Source organism: Sorghum bicolor, chromosome 6 (assembly GCF_000003195.3).
Source record: "Sorghum bicolor cultivar BTx623 chromosome 6, Sorghum_bicolor_NCBIv3, whole genome shotgun sequence".
In the NCBI taxonomy this organism is placed as follows: Eukaryota; Viridiplantae; Streptophyta; class Magnoliopsida; order Poales; family Poaceae; genus Sorghum; species Sorghum bicolor.
In genome coordinates, this window is record NC_012875.2 from 59,919,245 (window position 1) to 59,945,909 (window position 26,665).

Genomic DNA, 26,665 nt, shown 5'->3' on the forward strand with positions numbered 1-26,665 from the left:
ATGAATGTCCGTGGGCTAGAGCCAGACCAATTCACACACAGAGCCACAGAGGCCACTACACGGCCCAAGTCCATACCTGTCTCTCCTCTCATCCCAGGCACGTGGGTCTCATCCGTCATCCGTGAGGTGAGCAGCTGCCGGGAAATCGCTGGGGACGGCGGGACCCTGTTTCTCGGCTTCCCTTCCCCTCCAAAGAACAAGAAACACGGCGACGAAAAGGCTAGACAGAGTCAAATCCCCGGGAGACCAACCATCCCGCACCGCCACGAGCACGCCCAAATCGGAGAGCCCAACCAAACCAAACCCTTTGCATCCCTCCGGAAACCCTAGCATCCTCTCTCCCTCCTTCGCTCCCGGGATGCCCCAGTAGCTCCGATCGGCGCCTCACCGCCATGGATCCGGGCGGCGGGGGCGGGATGCTTCTGGAGGACTTCGGGCAGCGCGTGGACCTCACGCGCCGCATCCGCGAGGTGCTCGCCAACTACCCGGAGGGCACCACCGCGCTGCGGGAGCTCATCCAGAACGCCGACGACGCCGGCGCCGGGCGCGTTCGCCTCTGCCTCGACCGCCGATCGCATGGGAGCGCGTCGCTGCTGGCCCCCGCGCTCGCCCAGTGGCAGGGCCCCGCGCTGCTTGCTTACAACGACGCGGTGTTCACCGACGAGGACTTCGCCAGCATCTCCCGCATTGGAGACAGCAGGAAAGTCGCCCAGACGTGGAAGACTGGCCGCTTCGGGTACGCCTCTACTACCTCATTCTCAATGCGGAGCTTGCCTGGAGTGGTCATTGCAATGCCGAGCTTCCAAACTGGTTGTGACGATGCTGCTTTTGTGTTATGGCGTCCTAGCCACTACAATTTCTCAGGGTGCCAGCTATTTTGAGGGTGCGATCATGTCCAATGATTAGGGAATGTATCAATATGCTGTGTAGTGTAAGGAGAGAGTGGGATGCAGGGACAAATTAATGAATATATGTTATGTTTTATCTACTGCCTTACTATATGACCCATTTGTGTTGCAATGTAACTGGCTTTCTCTCTTAAGCATTATGGCATAATGCTTTATTCAAGACTGAGTTCCATCAGTAATTAATTTATTATTTGGAAGGCTTCTGAAGCACAAAACACAATTATGTTTCTGCAGGGTTGGTTTTAACTCAGTTTACCACTTGACTGACTTGCCGTCGTTTGTGAGTGGCAAATATGTTGTCCTATTCGACCCCCAGGGTGCTTATCTTCCAAATGTGTCGGCAGCAAATCCTGGAAAGCGCATCGACTATGTCAGTTCGTCAGCAATTACAATGTACCATGATCAGCTTTCACCCTACTGTGCGTTTGGCTGCGACATGAAAGCATCATTTCAGGGAACTCTGTTTCGTTTTCCTTTGAGGAGTTCTGAGCAAGCATCTTCAAGTCGGTTATCAAGACAGTCATACACAGAAGATGATATTTTATCTCTTTTTGCCCAACTGTACCAAGAAGCTGTATATAATTTGCTGTTCCTTAAAAATGTTCTATCACTTGAGATGTATGTGTGGGAATCTGGTATGACTGAGCCAAAAATAATATACTCTTGTTACTTAGGGCCACAGAGTGAAAAGCTGTCCTGGCATCGCCAAGCCCTTGTCAGGTTCTCTGGCACTCCTGTTGAATCTTCTAAACAGAAGTTGGACTCTTTCTCGATGGATTTCATATCAGAAGCATTCTTGGGCAACAAGATTGAGAAAAAGAGCTCTACCTATTTTATTGTTCAGGGAATGGCATCTGCATCGAGTAAAATTGGTATTTTTGCAACTGCAGCTGCCAAGGAATATGATCTTCACTTACTGCCTTGGGCTTCTGTTGCTGCTTGCATCTCCAACACAGGGCTTGAGGTAATCCCTGATTTATTTTCAATTTGCATCTCCAGTACTGACTTGGTTGCCAGGGGTCTCTGTTCTGTCCTGTAATTTGGATCCTGAATATTTTTTTCCTCCTAATGCAAATCGCAACAAGCGCTTGAATTTTCTCTAGAATGTCAGTTAAACTACTTTGGAAGTTTCTCAATCCCTTAATTGTTCACTTTCTTTCAGTGTGTTTTATGCTATCAGACCATGACTGTAGAGTATAGACCAATTATTCGTGCATGTTGTCATGGAGCTGTCTTTGTGATTCTTAGTTAACTGAATTAAATATGTTGTTGTGAAATGTTACCTTTGTTTACTTTTGTCTAACTTCTCATGAAATTGCCAAGAGGCATGTGATAGGCCGAACTTGCAGAGTTCATAGGTATTCTTTTGGTTAGGGAGCAAGATTAATGTGATATCTGTCAGTGAAAGATTGTATTGTGGTTTTGCAATATGTGATTTGTGGCAATGGCTGCGTTCTGTTGTTTAGTAAAAAAAAATATCACACCAACAATGGCATCCTTATCTGAAAAGAGGGGTTCCATATTGTTCTCTGTCTTGTTTTTGTTGTTGAACAAAGTCTCTGGAGTATCAAAAACTTCAATTGGTTTGTGATGTCTTGTACTGCAAAATGTATCCTTGATGACTTGATCTTTTTTTTTTTGTAGAATGAACTTCATGCTATAGCAAAATTTCTATGATGCATCATCATTTTGTAGTATCTTGGACACTTTATGGTAATTGCTGAATTTTACAGGATACTGTTCTCAGACAGGGTCGTGCTTTCTGTTTTCTTCCTTTGCCAGTAAGGACAGGACTATCTGTGCATGTCAATGGTTATTTTGAAGTTTCATCCAACCGACGTGACATTTGGTATGGTGCTGACATGGACAGGGGTGGTAAGCTTCGTTCTGATTGGAACAGGCTACTGTTGGAAGGTGTTGTCGCTCCGTTGTTCAGAGAACTGCTGATGAAGTTGCGGATGCTTTCTGACTCCACAATATCATATTATTCACTGTGGCCAACTGGTTTATATGAGGAGCCCTGGAGTATCCTTGTGGAGCAAATTTACAAGGTTATTTACACCTCTCCAGTCTTGCATTCAGAGGTTGAAGGCGGGACCTGGATATCACCAGCTGATGCTTTGCTTCATGATGAAGGATTTTCAGGAAGCAATAATCTTAATGAAGCCCTCGTGTTGGTGGGCATGCCAATTGTCCGCATATCTAATGCAATTGGTGATATGTTTTCAAAATTTTATATGCAGTCTATGCTCAAAATAGTAAGTCCTGCTATAGTAAGGCATTTCCTCAAGAATTATGCTAAACTTGCTACACTAGGAAAGTCTCATAAGTTGATATTATTGGAATATTGTCTTACTGATGTTGACAATACTGATATTGGTAAATGCATGAATGGCCTTCCACTGATTCCACTAGCAAATATGCAGTACGGGACTTTTTCTGCTAGTTCGCAAGAGGGCTATTATTATGTCTGTGATAACATCGAATATGAGCTTCTAGCTGAAGTTGGTGATAGAATAGTTGACAGAAGCATCCCTCCTGTACTACTAGACAAGCTGTATCAGATAGCCAGTGATTCCCAGGCCAACATTAGGCTCATTGATGGCCCGATCTTCTGCCAGCTCTTACACAGGTTATTTCCTCCTGGATGGAAGCTTAAAGATCAAGTTCCCTGGAATCCAGGCTTGGGTGGGTCATCTCCTACAGCAGCCTGGTTTAAACTTTTTTGGCAGTATATAGGGGGACGCTCGTATGACCTTCATTTGTTTAGTGATTGGCCTATACTGCCATCTACTTCTGGCCACCTTCACAGGGCTCGTACAAGCTCAAAATTAATCAAAACAGAATCACTGTCTAGTTCGATGAATGAACTCCTGGCAAAGTTTGGTTGCAACATACTGGATGCTGAATATTTTAGTGACCACAAGCAATTGTCATTTTATGTGTATGATGGTGATGCAACTGGAGTTCTTCAGTCAATCTTTGGGGTTGTCTCATTGGAAGGTGTTGACTTGCAATCTCTGTTTCAACGCATTACCCCTGGTGAAAAAAATGAACTGTACCAGTTTCTTCTGGATCCAAAATGGTATTTAGGAGCCTGCCTTTCTGACATAAGTATAAATCAATGCAAAAAGCTTCCGATCTTCAGGGTATTTGATGGGGGTTCTCCCAGTACTTATGGTTTCTCGGATTTGTCCAGTTCAAGAAAGTATCTACCACCTCTTGGTGTTCCTGACCACTTATTCAATGCCGACTTTGTTTTCTCTATTTGCCCAAGCGATGAAGATATCATAATGAGATATTATGGTGTTGAACGCATGCCAAAATCAAACTTCTACCAGAGGTATGTTCTGAATAGATTGGACAAGCTACAAACGGAGTTGCGCGATTCAGTTCTATTAACAATCTTACAAGATCTGCCTCAGCTGTCCTTGGAGGATCCAATGTTCAAGGAAACCTTGAAAATCCTTAGATTTGTTCCCACTATCAATGGAACTTTGAAAAGCCCACAATCTCTTTATGATCCCCGGGTGGAAGAACTCTATGTTCTTCTCCAGGAATCAGATTGTTTTCCCCATGGTTTATTTCAAAATCCAGATGTTCTTGATATGCTGCTTTGCTTGGGGCTTAGAACTTCAGTTTCTACTGATACCATATTACAAAGTGCTCGGCAGATTGATTCACTTGTGAACATAGATCAGCAGAAGGCTCATTCAAGGGGTAAGGTCCTTCTTTCATATCTTGAAGTTCATGCTCACAAATGGTATGTGAATAAGCTATCTGATGGTCGGAAGAAGGTGAACATGCTAGCTAAAGTTACCACTGCGCTCAGGCCTCGTGACAAATCTTGGGAATTTGATCTTGAAAAGTTCTGGAGTGATCTGAGACTGATTTGCTGGTGTCCTGTGTTGGCTACTGCACCAAGTCCAGCTTTGCCATGGCCTTCAGTATCATCAATGATAGCTCCACCTAAACAAGTAAGGATGCAGGAAGATATGTGGATTGTTTCTGCTAGCTCACGTATTCTCGATGGTGAGTGCACTTCCTCAGCTTTGTCGTACAGCTTAGGTTGGTTGTCGCCTCCATCAGGGAGCGTGATTGCAGCTCAACTGCTTGAATTGGGCAAGAACAATGAAATTGTGACTGATCAAGTCCTTCGGCAAGAATTAGCTTTGGTGATGCCTAAGATTTATTCTTTGCTGACAAACTTGATTGGTTCTGATGAAATGGATATTGTGAAAGTGGTTCTAGAAGGATGCAGATGGATTTGGGTGGGTGATGGATTTGCGAAAACAGACGAAGTTGTTTTAAGTGGCCACCTTCATCTAGCACCATACATTCGTGTTGTTCCAATTGATTTAGCAGTGTTCAAAGACTTGTTCTTGGAGCTCGGCATAAAGGAGCACCTGTACCCTATTGATTATGCTAGTATTCTCAGCAGAATGGCCATAAGGAAAGCTTCAGCTTCACTTGAAGCTGAAGAATTGAGAACAGCTATCTTGGTTGTGCAGCATTTATCTGAGTTCCGGTTTCAGGATCAGCAAACACAAATATATTTACCCGATTCTTCGTCTAGGCTCTGTCTATCTTCTGAACTTGTATTCAATGATGCTCCTTGGTTACTTGATTTTGGCCATGACATCAGTGGGAGTTCATCAAGCATTGCTTTAAGCTCGAAAAAGTATGTTCACAATTTTGTTCATGGTAACATTTCTAATGATGTGGCTGAAAGGCTTGGTGTCCGCTCTCTTCGTCGCCTCTTGCTTGCTGAGAGTTCTGATTCGATGAATTTGAGTTTGTCAGGAGTTGCTGAAGCGTTTGGACAGCATGAAGACTTGACTACACGACTCAAACATATTGTTGAGATGTATGCAGATGGCCCTGGAATTCTCTTTGAGTTGGTACAGAACGCAGAAGATGCTAAGGCTTCTGAGGTTGTGTTTTTGTTGGATAAGACTCAATATGGAACTTCATCCATTCTTTCACCTGAAATGGCTGAATGGCAAGGACCTGCTCTCTACTGCTTTAATGATTCAGTTTTTAGTCCACAGGACCTTTATGCCATCTCACGAATAGGTCAAGACAGCAAACTTGAGAAACCTTTTGCAATTGGAAGGTTTGGTCTTGGCTTCAATTGTGTGTATCACTTCACAGATATTCCTGGATTTGTTTCCGGTGAGAATATTGTCATGTTTGATCCACATGCCTGTTATTTGCCAGGAATATCTCCATCTCATCCAGGTTTAAGGATACAGTTTGTAGGAAGAAGGATCTTAGATCAGTTTCCTGATCAGTTTACCCCATTCTTACATTTTGGTTGCAATTTGCAACAGCCATTTCCAGGTACACTCTTCCGGTTCCCCCTTAGGAATGCGGCAGCTGCTTCGAGAAGTCAAATAAAACGAGAACAGTATGCACCACAAGATGTGGAAATGCTTTTCTCTTCATTCTCCGAAGTTGTATCTGAGGCTCTACTTTTTCTCCGCAATGTTAAAAAGGTAACTCTATATGTCAAGGAGAACAACAGTCAGGAGATGCGACTTGTTCATTGTGTGTCCAGGAATAATAGCTCTCAGATGGGTAAAGAACCTCATGCACTTGGCACAATGCTTGCATTTATACATGGAAACCAACCATCAGGAATGGATAGAAATAAGTTTTTCAGTAAGTTGAATAAGACTAAAGACAGTGAGTTGCCCTGGAGTTGTCAGAAGGTTACTATTCTTGAGCAAAACCCTTCTTCACACTTGTTGCATTCATGGATTTTAGCTGAATGTATAGGCGGGGGTCATGCTAGAAAGTTGTCAACTGCCTCTGGTAGTAAATCTCACTTCTTTGTTCCGTGGGCATCTGTTGCTGCATATCTGCATTCAGTGAGTGTAGATGATACAGAAGAACTATCTGCTGAAGCTGAAGTCAACCATGGTAACTCAGTTTTCACAAACCCAGATCTTGGATCTTCTAAGGTCAGGAAAAAATTTGAGGGTCGGGCCTTTTGCTTTCTTCCTCTACCAATCAATACTAGCATGCCAGTGCATGTAAATGCTTATTTTGAACTCTCTTCAAATCGAAGGGATATCTGGATTGGAAATGACATGGCTGGGGGAGGAAGAGTACGATCAGAGTGGAATTTAGCGCTGCTTGAAGATGTCGTTGCTCCTGCTTATGGGCACCTGCTTGCAGCTGTTGCTGAAGAGCTTGGTCCCTCTGACTTGTTTCTGTCATTTTGGCCTAGTGCTGTAGGTGTTGAACCATGGTCTTCCATGGTGAGGAAATTCTATGTATCTATTGCGGAACTTGGAATTCATGTTTTATATACAAAAGCTCGAGGTGGTCACTGGCTGTCAACAAGGCAGGCTATTTTTCCAGATTTCAGTTTCTCAAAGGCAATGGAGCTGGCAGAACTTCTCTCTCAAGCTGGTTTGCCTGTGGTATCTGTAACCAAGCCAATAATTGACAATTTCATTAATGCATATCCATCAGTTCATCTACTAAATCCTCATTTGCTGAGGAATTTGTTGATCCGACGGAAGCGTGGCTTCAGAAGCAGAGAAGAGGCTATACTTGTTCTTGAGTATTGCTTGAGTGATATGGGAGATCCTTCCTTTTGTGATAAATTGCAAGGTTTGGCTCTTCTTCCTGTGGCAAATGGATCATTCACAACATTCAACAAACGAGGGGAGGGTGAGAGAGTATTCCTTACTTCACAAATAGAATTTGAACTTCTTAAGGATTCCATACCACATCTTGTTATTGACAATTCTTTACCAGAAGGTGTTTCAAAGAAACTGTATGACATAGCTTATTCTGCACGCATGAACATATATATATTCACAAGTGATCTTCTCATTGAGCTGTTGCCTAGGATCTTGCCACCTGAATGGCAACATGCTAAGCAGTTGTCTTGGTTTCCTGAGCAGCAAGGCCAGCCAAGTATGGAATGGATGGTATCACTCTGGAATTTTTTGAGGCATTCCTGTGACGATATTTCAGTTTTTGCAAAGTGGCCTATACTACCTCTTGTAGATGGCAAGATCGTGCAACTTGGGAATGCTGCAAATGTAATAAGAGATGATGGATGGAGTGAAAATATGCATTCCTTGCTTCAAAAACTGGGATGTTTATTTCTGCGATCTGATCTGCAGATAGAACATCCCCAGTTAGTGAATTTTGTTCAGGAATCCACTGCTGCTGGTATTTTGAATGCTGTGCAGTCTGTAGCTTCTAATCTCCAGGATATCAAGGAATTGTTTATGAGCACTTCATTGGCAGAAGCACATGAACTCCGAAGTTTCATTTTCCAGTCAAAGTGGTTTTCCGGAAATCAGATCACCTCCTCCCATATGGATATAATCAGGAACCTCCCAATATTTGAATCTTATAAATCTAGGGAACTTGTTAACTTGACGAATCCTAGAAAATGGCTTAAACCAGAAGGGGTGCATGAGGATGTATTGAATGCAAGCTTTATAAGAACTGAATCTGTGAAGGAGAGGTCAATTTTGGTATCATACTTTGATATCAAGGAACCTCAGAAGGTTGAATTTTACAAGGACCATGTCCTTCCTCGAATGTCAGAGTTTCTTTTGCAGCCAGCTATTATTTCAGCAGTTATTCGTGATGTGAAACTGTTGATAGATAATGATGATTCAGCAAGAGCTGCATTATGTGAGACCCCTTTTGTCTTGGCAGCCAATGGAGCGTGGGTCCAGCCCTCCAGGTCAGTCTTCCTTTTTCACTCCACACCCTCTTCTCTCTCTGACTTCGATACATGCCAATGTGTATTTAGTTCTAATATTTGGTTTCTCATTAGGCTCTATGATCCTCGTGTGCCTGAGTTACTGAAGTTGCTGCACCAAGAAACCTTCTTTCCTTCAGAAAAGTTCATGATGACTGAAGTAATTGAATTATTGGGTAGTTTTGGATTGAAAAGAAATTTCGGTTTTAGTACTTTGCTTGACATGGCAAGGTCAGTTTCACTGGTGCACAATTCAGGACAAGATGACACATTTGCTTATGGGCAAAAGCTACTTACCTATCTGAACATTCTTGAGTCCAAAACTTCAAACATGGAGGGCAGAGAAACTTTTCTTAAGGATGAGAATCTGGAAGCATCTGAAATTAGTGAAAACTTGGAGCCTGAAAATCATGGGGATGTGTGTGATCCAAGTGACCAAACTAGTGTATCTTTGTTCTCGAATTTCGATTATGATATGCCAGAAGATTTATTTTGGTCAGAGCTGAAAAATATTTCTTGGTGTCCAGTCCATGTTGCACCATTGCTCAAAGGACTTCCATGGTTCATATCTGAAGATGTCATAGCACCACCAGTCATCACAAGGCCGAAATCGCAGATGTGGCTTGTTTCATCAAAAATGCGAATTCTTAGTGCAGATTCCTGTTCCATGTATGTGCAAAGAAAACTAGGCTGGTGTGACCCACCAAATGTGAGCACATTATCTTCTCAGTTAGTCGAGCTCTCCAAGTCTTATGATGAACTCAAAATGTTTTCTGCAGACACAGACATTGATGCTACTCTGCAAAAGGAGGTTCAAGTAATCTACTCAAAATTGCAAGATATTATTGGCACTACCAGTGGCAATGCTCTAAAAGAGTATCTGGATGGATTTCAATGGGTTTATATAGGGGATAGGTTCGTGGCACCACAGGCACTTGCTTTTGACTCGCCTGTAAAATATCACCCCTATCTTTACACAGTTCCATCTGAACTGTCAGAATTTAAAAAGTTACTCTCAGAGTTGGGTGTGAGGCAGACATTTGATGCAATGGATTATCTGAATGTGCTCCGCCGTTTAGAAGGAGATGTCAAAGGAGAGCCGTTGTGCACAGAGCAACTCAGTTTTGTTCATTGTGTATTGGAAGCATTTGTTGACTGTTACCCTGACAGTCAAGCACCTGATGTGTTACTGAACTCATTGGTGATTCCGGATTCATTTGGGGTTCTAACACCTGCTAGAAACCTTGTCTATAATGATGCACCCTGGATGAATGCTAATCCTACTTCAAAGAATTTTATTCATCTCAGTATTGGCAATGAACTGGCTAATAGGCTTGGTGTACGATCTCTTCGTGGATCATCATTGTTGGATGATGAGTTAATGAGGAATTTGCCCTGCATGGAATATGCTAAAATAAGTGAGTTGTTGGCTTTGTATGGTGAGAGTGACTTTCTTTTGTTTGACCTTATAGAGCTAGCAGACTATTGCAGTGCAAAGAAAGTGCATCTGATTTATGACAAAAGAGAACATCCGAAACAGTCCTTACTGCAGCAGAGTCTTGGTATGGTAGAAACAGCCTCTCTAGTCAATTGTTTTACTTTATCTACCTGCTACAATTATAGTCCACTTAATTATATTTTAACCTTCTAGTGTCCTTAATAGTTTCCTTTTTTTTGTGAAATTATAGGTGACCTCCAGGGTCCTTCATTGACAGTGGTCTTTGAAGGAACCATATTGAACCGAGAAGAAGTTTGCAGCTTCCAACTTCCTCCTCCCTGGAAATTGAGAGGGAACATCCTTAACTATGGCTTGGGACTTCTTAGTAGTTACTTTGTTTGTGATACATTGACTATTCTTTCTGGTGGTTACTTTTACATTTTTGACCCCTTGGGCTTGACTGGTGGTGCGACTTCCACTGCTACCTCATCAGCAAGATACTTCTCTTTGTTAGGTGCGAAAAATATAATCACTCAATTTATTTGCATATTTAATAGAATCACAATTTGTTCTACTGTGAACATATGGCACAATCCTTAGATTCTCTTTTACTGTAAAAGCAATAAGCATATCTTCTTTATGTTGCATTTTTTTTGCCAGGTTGAAATTATACACTTTGATCAGTTATAACATAGTGCACTCAAAATCTGTGTATTACTTCTCACTAAATCAAAGTACAGACTTGGTTAATTGAAATTCTTTATGTGGCCAAAATTACGTGATATTAGTGTAATTATTAGATGGTCTGGAAGAAAGAAGCACCTTATCAATGACAAGACCGTGTCACACTGCAATGTGATGATTTTACCATGCCCCTTTCATTTGGACAATGCTAATAAGTTGAATATCCCTGTTGTATAGGCTGGTTGAGAATGAAGAAAGTAAATGGATGGATAAAGGATAATGAATAAACATTGCATTGCCTCGTGAAAACAGTTAACTTTACTTTGTAGAAAACCATATTACACTTTGTTCAAAAGCATTGAGCTTCATTTAACTTCCTACTAGTTTATGATTTTCAACTTGCATGACGTATAGTAGATAAATTATATTGAAGAACTTGAGGTGTTAATATTTAGTTTGAACAACTGGTATGTGGCAAGTTGTATGTTCTGGTTATAAGGCTTAACAGATGTACCATGCTAGTGACATTTTATACTCCCAAACTGGACAATGTGAACAGCAAACCTGAAAAGAGAAGGTAAACAAAAAGCAAAAAGGAAATAAGAAAAGGAAAATAAAAAACATTTGTATCAATTCCGTTGGGCAGATGGCTCTGTCGGTGGTCGAAGGCTTCATATACAATTCATTAACGCAATAATCTTGTTGTGTCCCATGTTTAAACATCTATTATTCCAATTCTGCTAGATTCTTTATTTGTGGCAACATGATAGCACATTAATATGAATGTACTGTCCTGTTTGGCAATGCTTGAATTGTGAAGTCATGTACTGATGTAGTATTGCATATATCACGAATCAGTGGCATTATTGCCTATGTTTTGGCATCAATGTCTGTTTTTGGTGTAGAAGTTCTGAAAATGATAGTTGGCTTTCAGGAAATGATTTGGTCGAGAGGTTTCATGATCAGTTCCTCCCAATGCGTGTTACACAGGATGCTTCTTTATGTACTGCAAACTCCACGATTATTCGAATGCCGTTGTCATCAAAATGCCTCAAAGAACTTGAAGCAGGTTGCAATATAGTACAACGGGTTTTTGACCGATTTACACAGAATCCGTCCAGTACTCTCCTGTTCTTGAGGTCAATCATTCAGGTAAGGATTATTTGTGATAGCATGTCGTCCTAAGCAGTAGCATGCTGTGTGCCCCGTTGAGTCTTTCCTCTTTGAAGTGTAACTTGTTTGGTTTTTATTTTCTACACTCATAATAGGCGGTTTCTTTACCATGGAATTTCATTGTGAACCAGGTTTAATTTATTTACGTAAAGCACTTCTATTTATACTTAACTCCTCTACGGGGTTTTGTTTATACTTCACCTGAGATATCTCACAAATGACATTTCTATTTTGGATAAACACCATATATTACAGTTACTCATTATTAGTGAATGATTATGTCACCTTGCAAAGCTTCAGTGCTATCTGAATAAGGCGTAGCAAACTGCTTAATTAACAATGGGTCTGTAATATTGATAAAATGGTGTAGCACCTTCAGTGTATGTTGTTTAAGTTCTTTTTGGGTGTTGTAATACATTGTAACTTGTAAGGTGTTTCATGATACCTAAAGGTTGTTTGACACAACATTTCGATAGCCATACTTATGTTGGAGATGTGTTGGCTGTTAAGAAATAGTGGCAAGGGAACTCTATTGGTTGGTTTTGATTTTTGAAACATGACCATGGAAAACTCAGACAATATCTTCTGATGTCTAAACTCTAAAGGGATGCCAATGTGATTCTAAACAGGTATCTTTATCAACATGGGAGGATGGGGCCTCTCAGTCAACTCTGAATTATTCTGTACTTGTTGACCCATCTGTTGCTTCTTTGAGGAACCCATTTTCGGAAAAGAAATGGAGAAAGTTTCAAATATCCAGAATATTTTCAAGTACAAGTGCAGCTATCAAAATGCAAGCTATAGATGTGCACGTAATTGAGAGTGGCTGCAGTTATATTGACAAATGGTTTGTTGCCCTTTCCCTTGGATCGGGTCAAACACGAAACATGGCTCTTGACAGGTCTGTCTCTTTCAGAGCCTAAGGCTCAAAATTTTTTTCTACTTGCTTTATATATTTGTAACATTGTCCAGAGAACTTGGACAGATGATATTAAATTTATGTGCTCATTGAAGATGGTATAATGCATGCTGATTTATTTCTGTTTCAGGCGGTATCTTGCCTATAACCTAACCCCCGTTGCTGGAGTAGCAGCGCACATAGCTCGGAATGGAGTATCAACCAATATACATCCATCCAGTTGTATATTGTCTCCCTTACCACTATCTGGGTTTATAAGCATGCCAGTCACAACTTTGGGGCATTTCATTGTGAGGCACAGTGGTGGGCGCTATATTTTTGGCAGTACACGTGATGCATCTCTGCCAGAACTGAAAGTGGACAGGGACAGGTTGGTTGAAGCATGGAATAAGGAACTTATGTTATGTGTGCGTGATTCATATGTTGAGATGGTTCTAGAATTCCAAAAGCTTAAAACGGACCCTCTATCTTCTGCTATTGAACCAAGGTCTGCACAATCTGTGGGTGCTATATTACAGACATATGGTGATAGGGTATACTCTTTTTGGCCAAGATCGAAGCAGAATCCAACTTCATTCACTGGGCATGGTTCTGCTGGAACAAATATGGATTCACCAAGGGCATCTAAAGCGGATTGGCAATCCTTAATAGAGCAAGTGATAAGGCCTTTCTATGTACGGTTAGCTGATCTTCCTGTTTGGCAACTTTACCATGGAAATCTTGTTAAAGTGGATGAGGGTATGTTCTTAGCTGACTCAGGAAATGGAGATGACGATAACCTCCCATCTGATAGTGTTTGTAGTTTTATTAAAGAGCGATATCCTGTTTTTTCTGTGCCGTGGGAGTTGGTTAGTGAGATTCAGGCAGTCGGAGTTACCATAAGAGAGATCAGACCTAAAATGGTTCGGGAACTACTAAAAGCTTCTCCATCAATTTTACTTAGATCCATTGAAACGTATATAGATGTTCTTGAATATTGCTTCTCGGATATGGACCCTTACCGCTTCTCGGATGATCTACCTGATGAATCACGAGTTAACAGCCAACATGTTGGAACAGCGAATTCTTCTAGATCGCATTCTATGACTTCTTCAAGCAGCACACTGTCTTACCAATCAAGTACTCAGATGGCAGGTACTTCTGGAGGTGATGCACTTGAAATTATGACATACTTTGGAAAAGCCCTATATGACTTTGGTAGGGGGGTTGTTGAGGATATCAGCAAAACCAATGGTCCAGCATTCCACAGGACTCAAGCTGCTGAAACTAACGTGTTGTCATCCATCATTTCTGAGCTTAAAGGTGTTCCATTTCCAACATCAACAATGCGTCTAACAAAGTTGGGAATGGCTGAACTCTGGATAGCCAATGAGCAGCAGCAGCTATTGATGAGCCCTTTGCTGGATCACTTTATCCACTATAAATGTCTGGAAAAACCCTTCTTGGCTCTGCTGCTTTCCACTCAGGTTATCCATAGGCCTCTGAAACTGAGGAGTTTTTCTCCCCACTTATTAGCAGGTTATTTGAAGCACATACTTGATGAGCGATGGATACGAATTGCACTAGAGAACAAATCCTCATGGATTCCTTGGGACAATAATGCAGAATCATCAACTACTCCAACTCCCAAATGGATTAGAAGCTTCTGGGAAAATTTCAGTTCCTTGAACGGTGACCTTTCTCTTTTGTCTGATTGGCCCTTAATTCCTGCTTATCTGGACAAGCCAATTCTTTGTCGTGTGAAGGAACACCATCTATTATTTGTGCCACCAATTAGTGATTCACCAGACCCTCCTGGAGATGATGTAGCTGGACAGCTTGATACACCGGACTCCCCCAGAGACAATACTAGAGAAGCAGAACAGAATGAAGTGCTTGATACTGCATTTAGGTCAATGAACTCAGAATTTCCATGGTTAACTTCTCTGCTTAACCAGTTGAATGTACCAATTTTTGATCCCTCCTTCCCAGAGTGTGGTGCAATATGCAATTTATTTCCTCCAAATGGTCGTACTCTTGGACAGGCAATTGTTTCTAAGTTGGTTGCAGCAAAAAATGCTGCACATTTACCTTCGCCACTTAGCTTATCAAGTGAAGACTGCGATAGACTATTTGGGTTATTTGTTTCGGAGTTCAGATTAGCTAACAACCACTTGTATCAGAGAGAAGAATTGGATGTCTTGAGAACACTTCCAATCTATAAGACAGTTACAGGAACATACACCAGTCTGTTAGGGGATCATTGCATCCTTTCTCCTACAGCATTCTTTCACCCTAGTGATGTGCGGTGCCTTTCTTGCTCATCAAATGCACATTTGTTTCTTCAGGCTTTGGGGGTTGAACAACTAAATGATCATGAAATACTAGTGAAGTTTGCGTTGCCTGGATTTGGAAATAAAACAGCTCAAGAGCAGGAAGACATTTTGACCTACTTGTATGCTAACTGGAAAGATCTTCAACTGAACTCTGCTGTAATAGAAACCTTGAAGGGGACAAACTTTGTGGCAAATGCAAATGAATTTTGTAAAGAGTTTTTCAAACCTGAGGAATTACTTGACCCTTCAGATGCTCTGTTGACTTCTGTGTTTTCTGGGGAGAGAAATAAGTTCCCTGCTGAAAGGTTCATGTCAGATGGTTGGCTTGTTATACTCAGAAAAGCCGGCCTTAGGACATCCACAGAGGCTGATATGATAGTACAGTGTGCAAGAAAAATAGAAACCATGGGACATGATATTATGTCGTCTTTAGAAGATGTTGATGACTTCGAGGCAGACTTCACAGACAGCAAAAATGAAATCCCTTTTGAGATATGGTCTCTGGCAGAATCCGTAGTAAATGTGCTTTTTGCAAATTTTGCTACTTTGTATGACGGTGCTTTTTGTGAAAAGATTGGAAAAATTGCATTTGTGCCTGCTGAAAAAGGTTTTCCAAGTATTGGTGGTAAGAGAGGTGGTCGAAGGGTACTTGCCTCATACAATGAAGCTATCTTATTAAAAGACTGGCCATTAGCATGGAGTTCTGCTCCAATTCTTACCAAACAAACAATTGTTCCTCCCGAGTATTCTTGGGGAGCATTTCGGCTTAGGAGTCCACCTGCCTTCAGTACAGTTTTTAGGCACTTACAGGTGAATGTCATAAAAAACTTCAAACAAGTAATGTTAAAATTATATCCATTAACTTTCTGTAATGAAACAGATTGTTGGTAGAGGCAATGGTGACGACACATTAGCACACTGGCCATCCTCAGCAGGGATAATGACGGTGGAAGATGCCTTTCTACAGGTCTTGCAATACTTGGATAAAATATGGGGAACACTATCTTCTTCAGGTAGCAGAAATGCATAGCTGATTTCTTGTGACTTCGTTGCCAATTTGCCATTATTTACTGGAAGTAAAAGTTACTAATTATTTACTTGTCTCTTTTACTGGGTGCACTTGTTGCTATACTTACACTTCGTTGTTCTGAAATCGTAATTCTATTCAATCTTTCAGAGTACTAATATATTAAGAATTAATGTATCACTGTGTTTTCTTTTGGGTAAGGGATAATGGAGTTATATTGTCTACACAAAGATATAATAATAAAAAATTGTGAATTAGTTTCTGTAAAGATAACAATAAAAAAAAGAAAGATGAATTAATTTATGTTGCTTTGGGAAATGGTCGGTCATTCCTCTTAACTAGGGTTTTCTTTGCTTCTTTTTTTCAGAAAAAACAGAACTGGAGAAACTGGCATTTATACCAGTTGCAAATGGTACTCGATTGGTCCCAGTGAAGTCACTTTTTGCTCGTCTGACCATTAACATGTCACCTTTTGCTTTTGAGCTTCCAAGTCGGTATCTTCCATTTGTTTCCCTTCTTAGAGAGATTGGGATGCAAGAAAGCCTTACAAACTCCTATGCAAGAGAACTTCTTTTGGATCTCCAAAAGGCATGTGGCTACCAGCGCTTGAACCCAAATGAACTCCGTGCAGTTATGGAAATCTTGGACTTCATGTGCAATGGAATCAACCAAAGTATCACAGATGGATCAGATGGTCTTTTCGATTCAGTAATACCAGATGATGGCTGTCGGCTGGTCACTGCTGCATCATGTGTGTATGTTGACCCATATGGTTCTTGTTTACTGAGTAACATAAACACATCAAGGCTAAGATTCACCCATCCAGACCTTCCTCAGAATATCTGCAAGGCCTTGGGCATCAAAAAGCTCTCTGATGTCATTGTGGAGGTATAAAATAATGATATTAAACTTTTTCAGTGTCTTTTCATTTGAAATACGGTTGATGTGAATTGAACAAATTTTATTCTAACAATGTCAATTGGCATATTTTTTCAGGAACTTGATGGAAAAGAAGAAATTAAAGTTGTCAGTAGTATTCACTCAGTTAGTCTAGACAGAATAAAAGAGAAGCTGCAAAGTGAATCTTTGCAAAATGCATTAAGGATTGTGATGATCAGCGTAACCAATCATTTCCCTTCATTTGAAGCCCTTGCTTTGGTCCAGATAGAACAGATACTAGAGGATATATCACAGAAACTGCAACTGGTTCAGTGCCTCCATACTCGCTTTCTCTTACTTCCCAATCTCCAAGATGTTACAAGAACCATCCAGCATCCTTCTATTCATGAATGGTCAAGCAATGGAATGCACAGAAGCATTTGTTTCATCAACAAATCTACGGGTTATATTCTGGTCGCAGAGCCCCCAAGTTTTTTGACAATATATGACGTTATTGCAATTGTTGTTAGTCACAGGTTAGGGGCACCAATGATCTTGCCGATTGCCTCACTGTTTGCATGCCTAGATGGTTCAGAGAAAGAAGTCCTTCAAATTCTACACCTGGGTTCAGACGTTGGAGTTTCAAAACGTGAAGGGAGGTATGATGCTTCCCTTGGAGCAGAGTTGTTATCTCAAGATGCTCGGCAGGTGCAATTCCTTCCATTAAGACCATTCTATAGTGGTGAAATTGTGGCATGGAAGACAGGAAAAGAGGGGGAAAAACTCAGGTATGGTAGGGTCCCTGAAGATGTAAGGCCCTCAGCTGGCCAAGCACTTTACAGATTTCCAGTAGAGACAGCTCCTGGCGAGACTCGCATGCTGCTTTCTAGTCATGTTTACTCATTTAAAAGTGTTTCAATGGCTGATCTCCTATCTGCACCTTCCCAAGTGAATGGTGGTGTGGCATTAGCCACCAACACTGGCACTGAAGTCATCAAGGATGCGGTTGGTTTCCGAGTGCAACTTTTCTATTTTTGCAAGTTGAATTCTGAATTTGTTACCCTAATTCTTGTGTTTTTACTGTTTACAGGATGCTGGGCTTCAATATGGAAAAGTATCTTCCACTGAGCTGGTGCAAGCAGTCCATGATATGCTTTCGGCTGCAGGAGTAAGGATGGATGCTGAGAAGGAAACACTTTTTGAGGCTACTCTTTCCTTGCAAGATCAGCTTAAAGAATCTCAAGTTGCTCTCTTGGTGGAGCAGGTTTGTTTGCTTTGATATCTTTTCGTGCTATATCTTGAATTCATTTTCTTTTCACTAGCATCTGAATACCCTGTCAATTCCATACTGCTACAAGATACACAGTGTTTTGGAATATTAACTGGTACCTAATGATGATCAGTGATGAATTTCATTTGTTATAAACTTGGAGTTAGGTTTTAAAACTGGTACCACATTTAGATCCATTTGTTAAGTGTGAATTCTAATTAATGAATAGAAAACCAATATACTTGGACTTAGATATATAGAAGTTCAAATACGAAAAGAAATTGAATATATTAATTAAATGTATGCTCCCCTCAGTTCCTCTGTTACCTGATGGACGTTATTATAGGATCTCGCACTAGAACATAGATAGACGTGCCATCTAAAGACCATGTTGCCCTTATGGAACTCCATAATGGAAAGAACCACAAGTCAGACCCCACATGCATAATGCCCTGTGGATGCATTGGCCTTCCTCATTAGCTACGGTCAAGAAAACTCCCAAACGTCATAATTAGCATTGCGCTGCATTTACAGGCTGCTAACGAGGCTATGACTGCCGAAAGTCAAGGAAACTACCTTCATAGTTTGCATTGTCAACTGTCGTGCATTCGTATATAATCTGCTACTCTGGTTGATAGTATGAGTCTATGAGCTGCTTGATAGTGAAGGAAAACTGTATAGTTCATAGTTTGCATTGTGTTGCATTTATAGGTATTAGTATTTGTTTGTGTCCGTACGCCTACATCGTTGACACTAAAAGTTGTTTAAACAACTGTTGCAGGAGAAGGCCGAAGCAGCTGTAAGAGAAGCTGATGTGGCCAAAGCAGCATGGTCATGCCGTATCTGCCTGAATGCTGAGGTCAACATGACCATAGTACCATGCGGTCATGTCCTATGTAACCGATGCTCAAGTTCGGTTTCACGATGCCCATTTTGCCGGACGCAGGTGGCTAGAATGATGAAAATATTCAGGCCATAAAAATAGTGGAGGACATTTGGTCTGACTAACCGTAGGATTCAGCTTGTGAATGTGTTACGATATCGGGGCTCCCTTTTGGTTGTGCATTGCATTCCCTTTTGGACTGTTCTGACGCATCTCATTCTCCATGATGATTTGCTAACAGTGGGACAGTCGAGAGGTCGCCCTTTGGTAGTCCGGTAGGAGTGTAAATATAGTTACTTTGTACAGGAACGATGCATTGCAGTGTACAGATTCTAAAACCATATCACTATACAAAATGATGCATTGCAGTGTACAGATTCTAAAACCATATCATTATACAAACTTCAAAGCCTCCAATGTTTTCTTTGACATTTTGTCTGAAGCTGGCTTTCTGTTGCAATACCTTCACAAAGTCAACATTAGCCTCAGCATGGATGGTGGCGTCAACAAAATCCCTTCATATTTTTAAAGCAAAATATTAACCTCACTCCTATGTCCACCGCGTATCTGCCAAAAACGTGCAACATGGCTATCTCGTTCGAGAAGTATTCATGTTCTTCGGAACATTTATGCTCGAGGAACTGCATAATGTCAGTCATTTATGCACCAGGCTAGTGTTGACTTTGTGAAGGTGTTGCATCAAGCGTCATTAGAAAATGCTTCTCTTTTACATGCTCAAATTCAGACTTGCATTTCTAGCCCGCTCCAGTGGACGGGGTCCCAGCTAGTTATGATTCAAGACGCAAGCATTCTAGAACCATGCTTTTACAGAAATCCTTCCTACAATTGACTACAACTCAAGAGAAAAGATCCCTGGATCCTAATAACTACTAATTACAAAGAAGACAGCAGGTTGATCATGATGTGCTCGCTCCTGCAGACTGCAAACGAATAGAGTTCCCCAAAACCACGCCACTCCCAGGTCCCTAGCAAGCAGGTTGTAAACACCAAATTGTGCCCTACCAAATGGCATACAAAATGGTGGCTAAGCGGAAGTGAGCAAACTCGATTGCCTAGTAACGGTAACTCTGGCCAGATTTACCACCTAATACTAGATTTCTGGATCCCCAAATTCGTCTTTTACTTTGACCAACCTCCCACGTACCCACCTCATCTTAGCCTTTTCTTCAGATGAGGGTGTGTCTTCTTCGAGTGTCCCCCGAGGGCAATCTTCCCTTGTTCCAGCCTTTTCTTCAGACCTGGGAGGATCTGCTTCTAGCTCTAGTGTCCCTGGAGGACGAGTTTCTGCTGATTCAGCTGCGGTGCCATCATGCTTTGCCGTGTCATTGACCATCGACTGCCTCACATGTAGATCTATTATTCCGAAATCTCCATTTGCACTTTTAAGCTTTGACGAAGCCGAAGGGAGAAGAAAAGCCCTTTCCATGGAATTCTCTATCCTCTGGTATAGTTGCTTTGTTCCGCTGAGTTCAGATACATCAAAATGGAAACCGAGGCCATTAACATTGCTTGGAGGAAATTCCATCCCATTTACAGGTTTATTCTCTTGATTCAACAAATTACTTCCATTCTGCGTCTCCAATCCATGATCGTGCAAGTTCAATAAAGCTGAGCTCCCTGACGCATCATTGGAAGCAGTTTCCTGAGGCCCTTCATCATCAACACATTCAAGTGATATTCTTGCCTCTGTAACAAGTTTTCTAGCTTCTATAAGTGATGCTTGAGCAAAAGGGTTCATCGCTGCAGCAGTTTCCAGAGCATCAGCAGCCTTTTCTGCTTCTGCAATCAGTGTCCTAGAGATAAAAAGTTTAAGCAGCAGTTATTTACCAGAAAATAGAGAAATTGAAACACACATGAATGAAGTGCCAAATAGGAATATTTCCCATGACAAAGAGTACTAACGAGCATTCATAGATTTTTTAGAACAAATAAAGAAACATGTATGGGTAAACAATGATGGATTAAAGCTATACATTCTTTTTTTTCCTGCCAAAACTATAAGAGCATATGTATCTCACATAATCAAACCCCATTTTTCGCTTTCAAATAAAAAGGCATACCTGGCTCTTCTAATAGCTTCTTTCTTTTCTATTTCCTGTGCTGTTCTTTGAGCTCGAATCTTTGCTATCATCTCCAATTTTTCAACTGCCATCGGATCTTTGTAGGGAGTTGCACTTTTCTTTCTCTTAACAGCTGCACTTTTTCCATGAGCATCCTCTAAGCTTACAGGTTTGGCTTGCATAGGTTTCTTTTTTGTACTCTGTTTCTTTACACCTGGTTCTCCAGCAGGTCTTGGCTTTCTTGGTGTTTTAGTCACAGAAGATGATCCGTGATAGCTAGCAATTCCACTACAAACTCGTTCACGATATTCCTAGAGGGAAAGAGCACTCAAAAGTCAAGCAATAAACTCAAATGCTTATGCTATATGAAAATAGCCATCAAACTTCTATGGCCAATGCATGAGGAATGAGAAATAAAGAGATCCATATGGCACAAAATATACATATATGTAACCCTTACTTGATCCAACCACTTTGCAGCAATGGCTTCTGCAATTTTTCTCCTTTGCTCAGGAGTTTTTGGTGCTCGTCTATTACCTCTTGGCCTTGGCATTGATCGCCTTTTCTGGAGATTCTCCAACCACTCATGCCGCATTTGCTCACTCAAGATTTTATATGAATTCCATTCGAGGGAAACTCCACCAGCAAAGCCCTTTCTAGCCGCATCAGCTACCATGTCTCTCCACTCCACAAAGCAACCATCCTGGACCATTAATCTCTGTAGACGCAAACTCCAACCACGCCTCACCCCCTCTGATATCTTTACTTTTGTCTCCTCGCTGTAACAAGTACAAGCGCCAGTTACTAGGGATGCACCCACCAGTATGTTTGATGTAGTTTCAGGAAATTGTCAAACCAAGTATTCTAAAACATTCTATGACAACTGTAAAGTTCTAACACTGCAAGACTAAGATATAATGCATATAAGTTGGCAACTTCCAATTAAGTAAACTTATCTACAGCTGGACGTAGACATCCGGCAAAGTTAAATTGCACTGAAGTGCAATCAGAGACAAACTGGAGATGAGAAAATAAGGACAGCTTAGCTTGAGCATCATGGACATTGATCAACTCATAAGTCATAACACGAAGAAACAAATTTCTTGAGAAATATAGAACTGGTGAGAATGTAGCCATTTAGATCACAGTATCACAGGACTTCTTGTTCACCCCTGTTGTGTTATATTTGCAGATTTCCTGACTTAAATAAAAGAATCAACATGACTTTTTTTTCAGATTATTCCCAATATTCATATGGAATTCAAAGCCTTAAAAAGCTAAAAAAGCATTTAGATTAGGCCAGGAAGCTAAAATCAGCAAATAGAATGATTCCTCACTATTTCAGTTTAAACACATAGATGGTAGTCCATTTATTTTGTTTTACTAAATACTAACAGATTAGTAAATCACGAGGTACCTCTGTGCATGCCCCAGATTCATCAACTTTTTCCTAACCTGCACAATATGATAGACAAATCCATGAATGCAGTATATGTCAGTACTCGTGTCACCCCAAAAAAGAACAATAGAAATAATATGTAGTTATATCTTCTTGCAGAATTCAAACATTAATTATCTGGACGACTTTACAAATTAACTCTGAGAATCAGACAGACAATTAAATATGACGAGGAAATGAGTCAATCTTTTTGCTTCTTTGGTCTAGAAGAGCACCCTATTTCATCTGTAAGGAGCAACCCAGTTAATTTGTGCTAGTTGTGTGTTGAAAAAAGCACTCTTGTTAAAGAGTCCTAACATTTACTGGCATCGCTTGGAAATGCATAGCAATTCACTAACATTAATTAAGAACCAGAATGCACACTGGACTCTGGTACAAAATAGCATACATATTCATGTATACTGTTACACAGACCTGCCAGATTTGCATACAAACTGATGCCTTATGCATAACAATATATAGATGAAATTATGAATGATGCGGTGCATAATACATAAATGATATTATGAATCATGCGGTCAGTTTGAGTTGTAGATTAAACACATTTTGATGAACAGGGCAACGCAGCACCCATATTTTAAATAGCAAGCTAAGGCCAAGGTGTTTAGCGTTTTATAAACCGTAATTAGCGTACTTTAGCAGCAAAATAGCGGCAAATTGTGCATGAATGCAAATAGCGGCACAATTTTTTTCAAGCTATTTCGGGCTATAGCGGCAAAAATAGCGGGCTATTTTTTTCCATGGCAGCACCTGAACACCTTAAAAACAACTCAACCATGGGGCAAAAGACGCCCTATGGCTGTATTAAGAGAGGGGAGTACCAAATCTTATAGGAAGGTATTGACACAACCGATCTATTGCTCAGTTCACACCAAAACCACTTCAAAAAGTGGAAAAACCTAATGGAACTGTCAAGCTTAGTGGGCGTTTGGCAGGGATTCTCCAACCTGTTTTCTCTATAAACCACTTACTAAACAAGATAACCAGTGTGTGATTCGAAACATAATTTCTTGAAACATTTCATGTTTTCTAACTAGGAGCAAGAAACAGGCAAAATGCTGTTTTTCACACAAGAAAAGGTTACTTCTCCCCTCCTACCCCATGTACTTCCCAGCTAATTACATTGCTGTGCCATTGGTCAAGCGACTTCCCTTCAGCTACAGAATAGCCCAATTCAGCTACATCACTCTTCTTCCCTACCTCTTGATGTGGCTGATTATTTTTGGTATATATATTTCTAGTCTATTATTATGTAGAGTTTATGATGTTATTATTATTTATTGCATAAAAAATTATACTTATTTTACTAAATCAACATATACAGACAGGGGTACATTGTTCAATTCAACCATCAATCTCTCTTTTAAAGTCAGTGAGCCAAACAATTTTACATGTGATTCAGATTCACCAAAGAAACATTTCCTATGGGAAACTGAATCAGAAACGTTTCTCAATCCAGAACCCTGTAACCAGCCAAAGCCACCCTAAGAAATAGAAGGTAAACATTTTTCAAATGTACAATCAGTTATACAGAAATAGCCTATGTTCACATATAGCAAAATTTGCTGAATGGACATGATGTACTGCACTTGAAAGTTGAAACATCAACATCATCCATGGTTCCAGGTCATAGTGCACAGATCGACAAAGACACTCAGAAAAAAAGTTAGAATTCTCCAGTGTTCACTAACTGCAATTTCTGGAAAACATTGAAAAGCTGTCCTAAGGCTTCCTAAAAATGGCGATATAGAAGAATATAGGTGCTATCATTCATGAAAAAAAAACCTTAAACAGGTGCATTTTCCAAGATATTTAATAAAACTTTTAAGGAATTTTCTTAAGTTGAACAAGACAGAACAGATTAACAAAATTTAAATACATTATAAGTCTGGAAATGGACTGCACATGACCCCTTTAGTTCCAGGCTCCAGTTTACTTTCCAGTTCCAGTATGTACTGTAAAACGACTTGGCCCCTGTAATTCACCATCGAATCACTGACAAAACCATTGCTGGGCAGTCCCCAGTTCCACAGCTGTGCCCATATAGCCTGCTTGGATCCTTTGCTAAATACTGTGCTACCTTGCTCAGCTACAAACTGGGATTGCCAGCTTGTTTGGATGTCTAGCCAGCATACATTGATTCCTTTGATAGCAAGTTTTTCTTTGCTGGAGCAGGAGAGTCAAATTGGTTCTCCCCGGCTACAAGGCCTAGACTGACATTATACAGTGCCAGGCAGAGGCACCATTTCCTAGTAAAAGGACTGTCATGAGGCTTCATAACATCTTTTAAGGAGGGAAGATTTGTCTGAATTAGCATATACTCCTAAGGAGGAAAAAAAATATAGTATACAATGCTAAGCTTATGAGGTAGTGAGCTCAAACACACAGCTAACGATACGCAATCAGCATGTGACAATATAGTAAATAGAGCAGACAACGTAAAAAATAACAATAATTCTTACATGACTTCACCTTGGGGTCCTGCATTGCGATCCTGGTCCTCTCACGAATTCGCTGCAGCGTCTCTGCACATGGAGTTCAATCAAATAAGGCACTACTGTTCCCACAGAGCGTTATAACTATTTCTCAGTTAGCAGCCTCTATACTTTATTATGTTCCTACTCTAACCCATGCTACTACAGCCTCAATTCTGAACCATGTATTACATGTCTACATTTCTTCCTATGCCCTTCTTCCTATCAATCAACGGCACCTCGAGAAATCCAGCCATTATGCCAGTCGAGATCCACGACACTAACAAATGGCCGCAGCATTGCCAAAACAGCGCAAGCACAAGGGAAACTAGAGAGAGAACAGGTATACCTGGGCTATGCTTCCTGCCCTTGTTCCATGGCGTGTTACCCTTGTTCGCCAGCGAGATCCGCGTCCGCCTGAGCCTCTCCCTCTCGTCCACGTCCTCAGCCTCCTCCTCCACCGTCAGGAGCTCGGTCCCCACCGCGCCCGCGCCGCGGTCCAGCCCCAGCGCCGGGCCCGCGCTCGCGACCGCGCGGACCGCGCCGGCGCTGGGGCGTCGCGGCATCGCGAGGCGCAGGACCCTCTGCCGCGGCGGCCAAGGGGGCATCTGCTCGAGCCGCGGCCAGGAGGATACCCAGTTGCAGCCCTGCAGCTGCGGCGCCATCATCGGACTAGTGGCGATGGCGGAGTCCGGCGATTCGGACGGGGAACGCAGCCGGTAGCCGCCGTGGGTGGCACTACGGCCGGATTTAAACGGAGGGCGGTGAGGATTGGCTCCCGGAGCGAGAGGAGGGTGGTGGAGTGGACTGGTGTCGCGGCGTGCGCGTGTGGGGCGGAGGAGGAGCGTGGCGGGGATAAGGCCCGCAGCCGCGCAGGACAGAGGAAAGAGAGGGCTTTGGTGTGTGTAAGGCCTTGTTTAGTTCGCACAGGCACGGTGGTTTAAGATACGCTCTCGTTTCCCTCCGTCCCATAATATAGGCATTTCTAGTATTCCTTCTAAATTACTGTACAAGATATTTTCAAATTATAATTTTTATTATGCACTCAGTGTATAGATATATAAAGGACAAAACATTTTAAATTATGCTAATATTTTGTACTTTTATATTATGAAACCACATTACGATTCTCTCCCTCTATTTCTAGAACACAATGACTACATGGTGGTACATAGTAGTGGTGCAATTTTTTTTAGGATGGTAGGAGTACTCTACTTTTGACAAAAAACAGACAAATAAGAAAACTAAGTTCGATGACACACCTAATATACTACCTATATCATAGGTTTGCATCATAGTTGGTTAAGTTTGACTAGGATTATACCTATAGAAAATTATATCAATATTTATACATTTAGATATGTTTATTATGAAAATACTTTTTTGGTTAATCTAATAATGCTTATTACACACTGTA

The 26,665-nt window shown here is 41.2% G+C and overlaps 2 protein-coding genes across 2 annotated transcripts; one reads left to right on the top strand and one right to left on the bottom strand.

Annotated features, from left to right (window-relative positions):
• LOC8085859 (sacsin) lies at positions 145-19,651 on the top strand. The gene is made up of 13 exons (XM_021463932.1): positions 145-736; positions 1,143-1,872; positions 2,642-8,628; positions 8,722-10,208; positions 10,335-10,598; positions 11,703-11,920; positions 12,571-12,842; positions 12,991-15,985; positions 16,056-16,188; positions 16,570-17,090; positions 17,199-18,086; positions 18,172-18,345; positions 19,133-19,651. Exons 1-13 carry the CDS (start codon positions 393-395, stop codon positions 19,328-19,330), a joined length of 14,211 nt encoding a protein of 4,736 aa, XP_021319607.1. The 5' UTR covers positions 145-392; the 3' UTR covers positions 19,331-19,651.
• Positions 19,652-26,168, bottom strand: LOC8070318. Its single transcript, XM_021463933.1, has 6 exons — positions 25,598-26,168; positions 25,247-25,299; positions 22,733-22,770; positions 21,776-22,094; positions 21,316-21,626; positions 19,652-21,048 (listed from the first exon to the last, which is right to left on the bottom strand). The coding sequence occupies exons 1-6, from the start codon at positions 25,914-25,916 to the stop codon at positions 20,346-20,348; spliced, it is 1,743 nt and encodes a 580-aa protein (XP_021319608.1). The 5' UTR covers positions 25,917-26,168; the 3' UTR covers positions 19,652-20,345.

Coding starts and splice junctions, on each gene's coding strand:
- LOC8085859 (XM_021463932.1), top strand. CDS start 393: ATGGATCCGGGCGGCGGGGGCGGGATGCTTCTGGAGGACTTCGGGCAG. Junction 10,209..10,334: donor CTTACTGCAGCAGAGTCTTG/GTATGGTAGAAA, acceptor GTGAAATTATAG/GTGACCTCCAGGGTCCTTCA. Junction 10,599..11,702: donor AAGATACTTCTCTTTGTTAG/GTGCGAAAAATA, acceptor GTTGGCTTTCAG/GAAATGATTTGGTCGAGAGG.
- LOC8070318 (XM_021463933.1), bottom strand. CDS start 25,916: ATGATGGCGCCGCAGCTGCAGGGCTGCAACTGGGTATCCTCCTGGCCG. Junction 25,300..25,597: donor GGGCAGGAAGCATAGCCCAG/GTATACCTGTTC, acceptor CTCCATGTGCAG/AGACGCTGCAGCGAATTCGT. Junction 21,627..21,775: donor CTGCAAAGTGGTTGGATCAA/GTAAGGGTTACA, acceptor CTTTCCCTCTAG/GAATATCGTGAACGAGTTTG.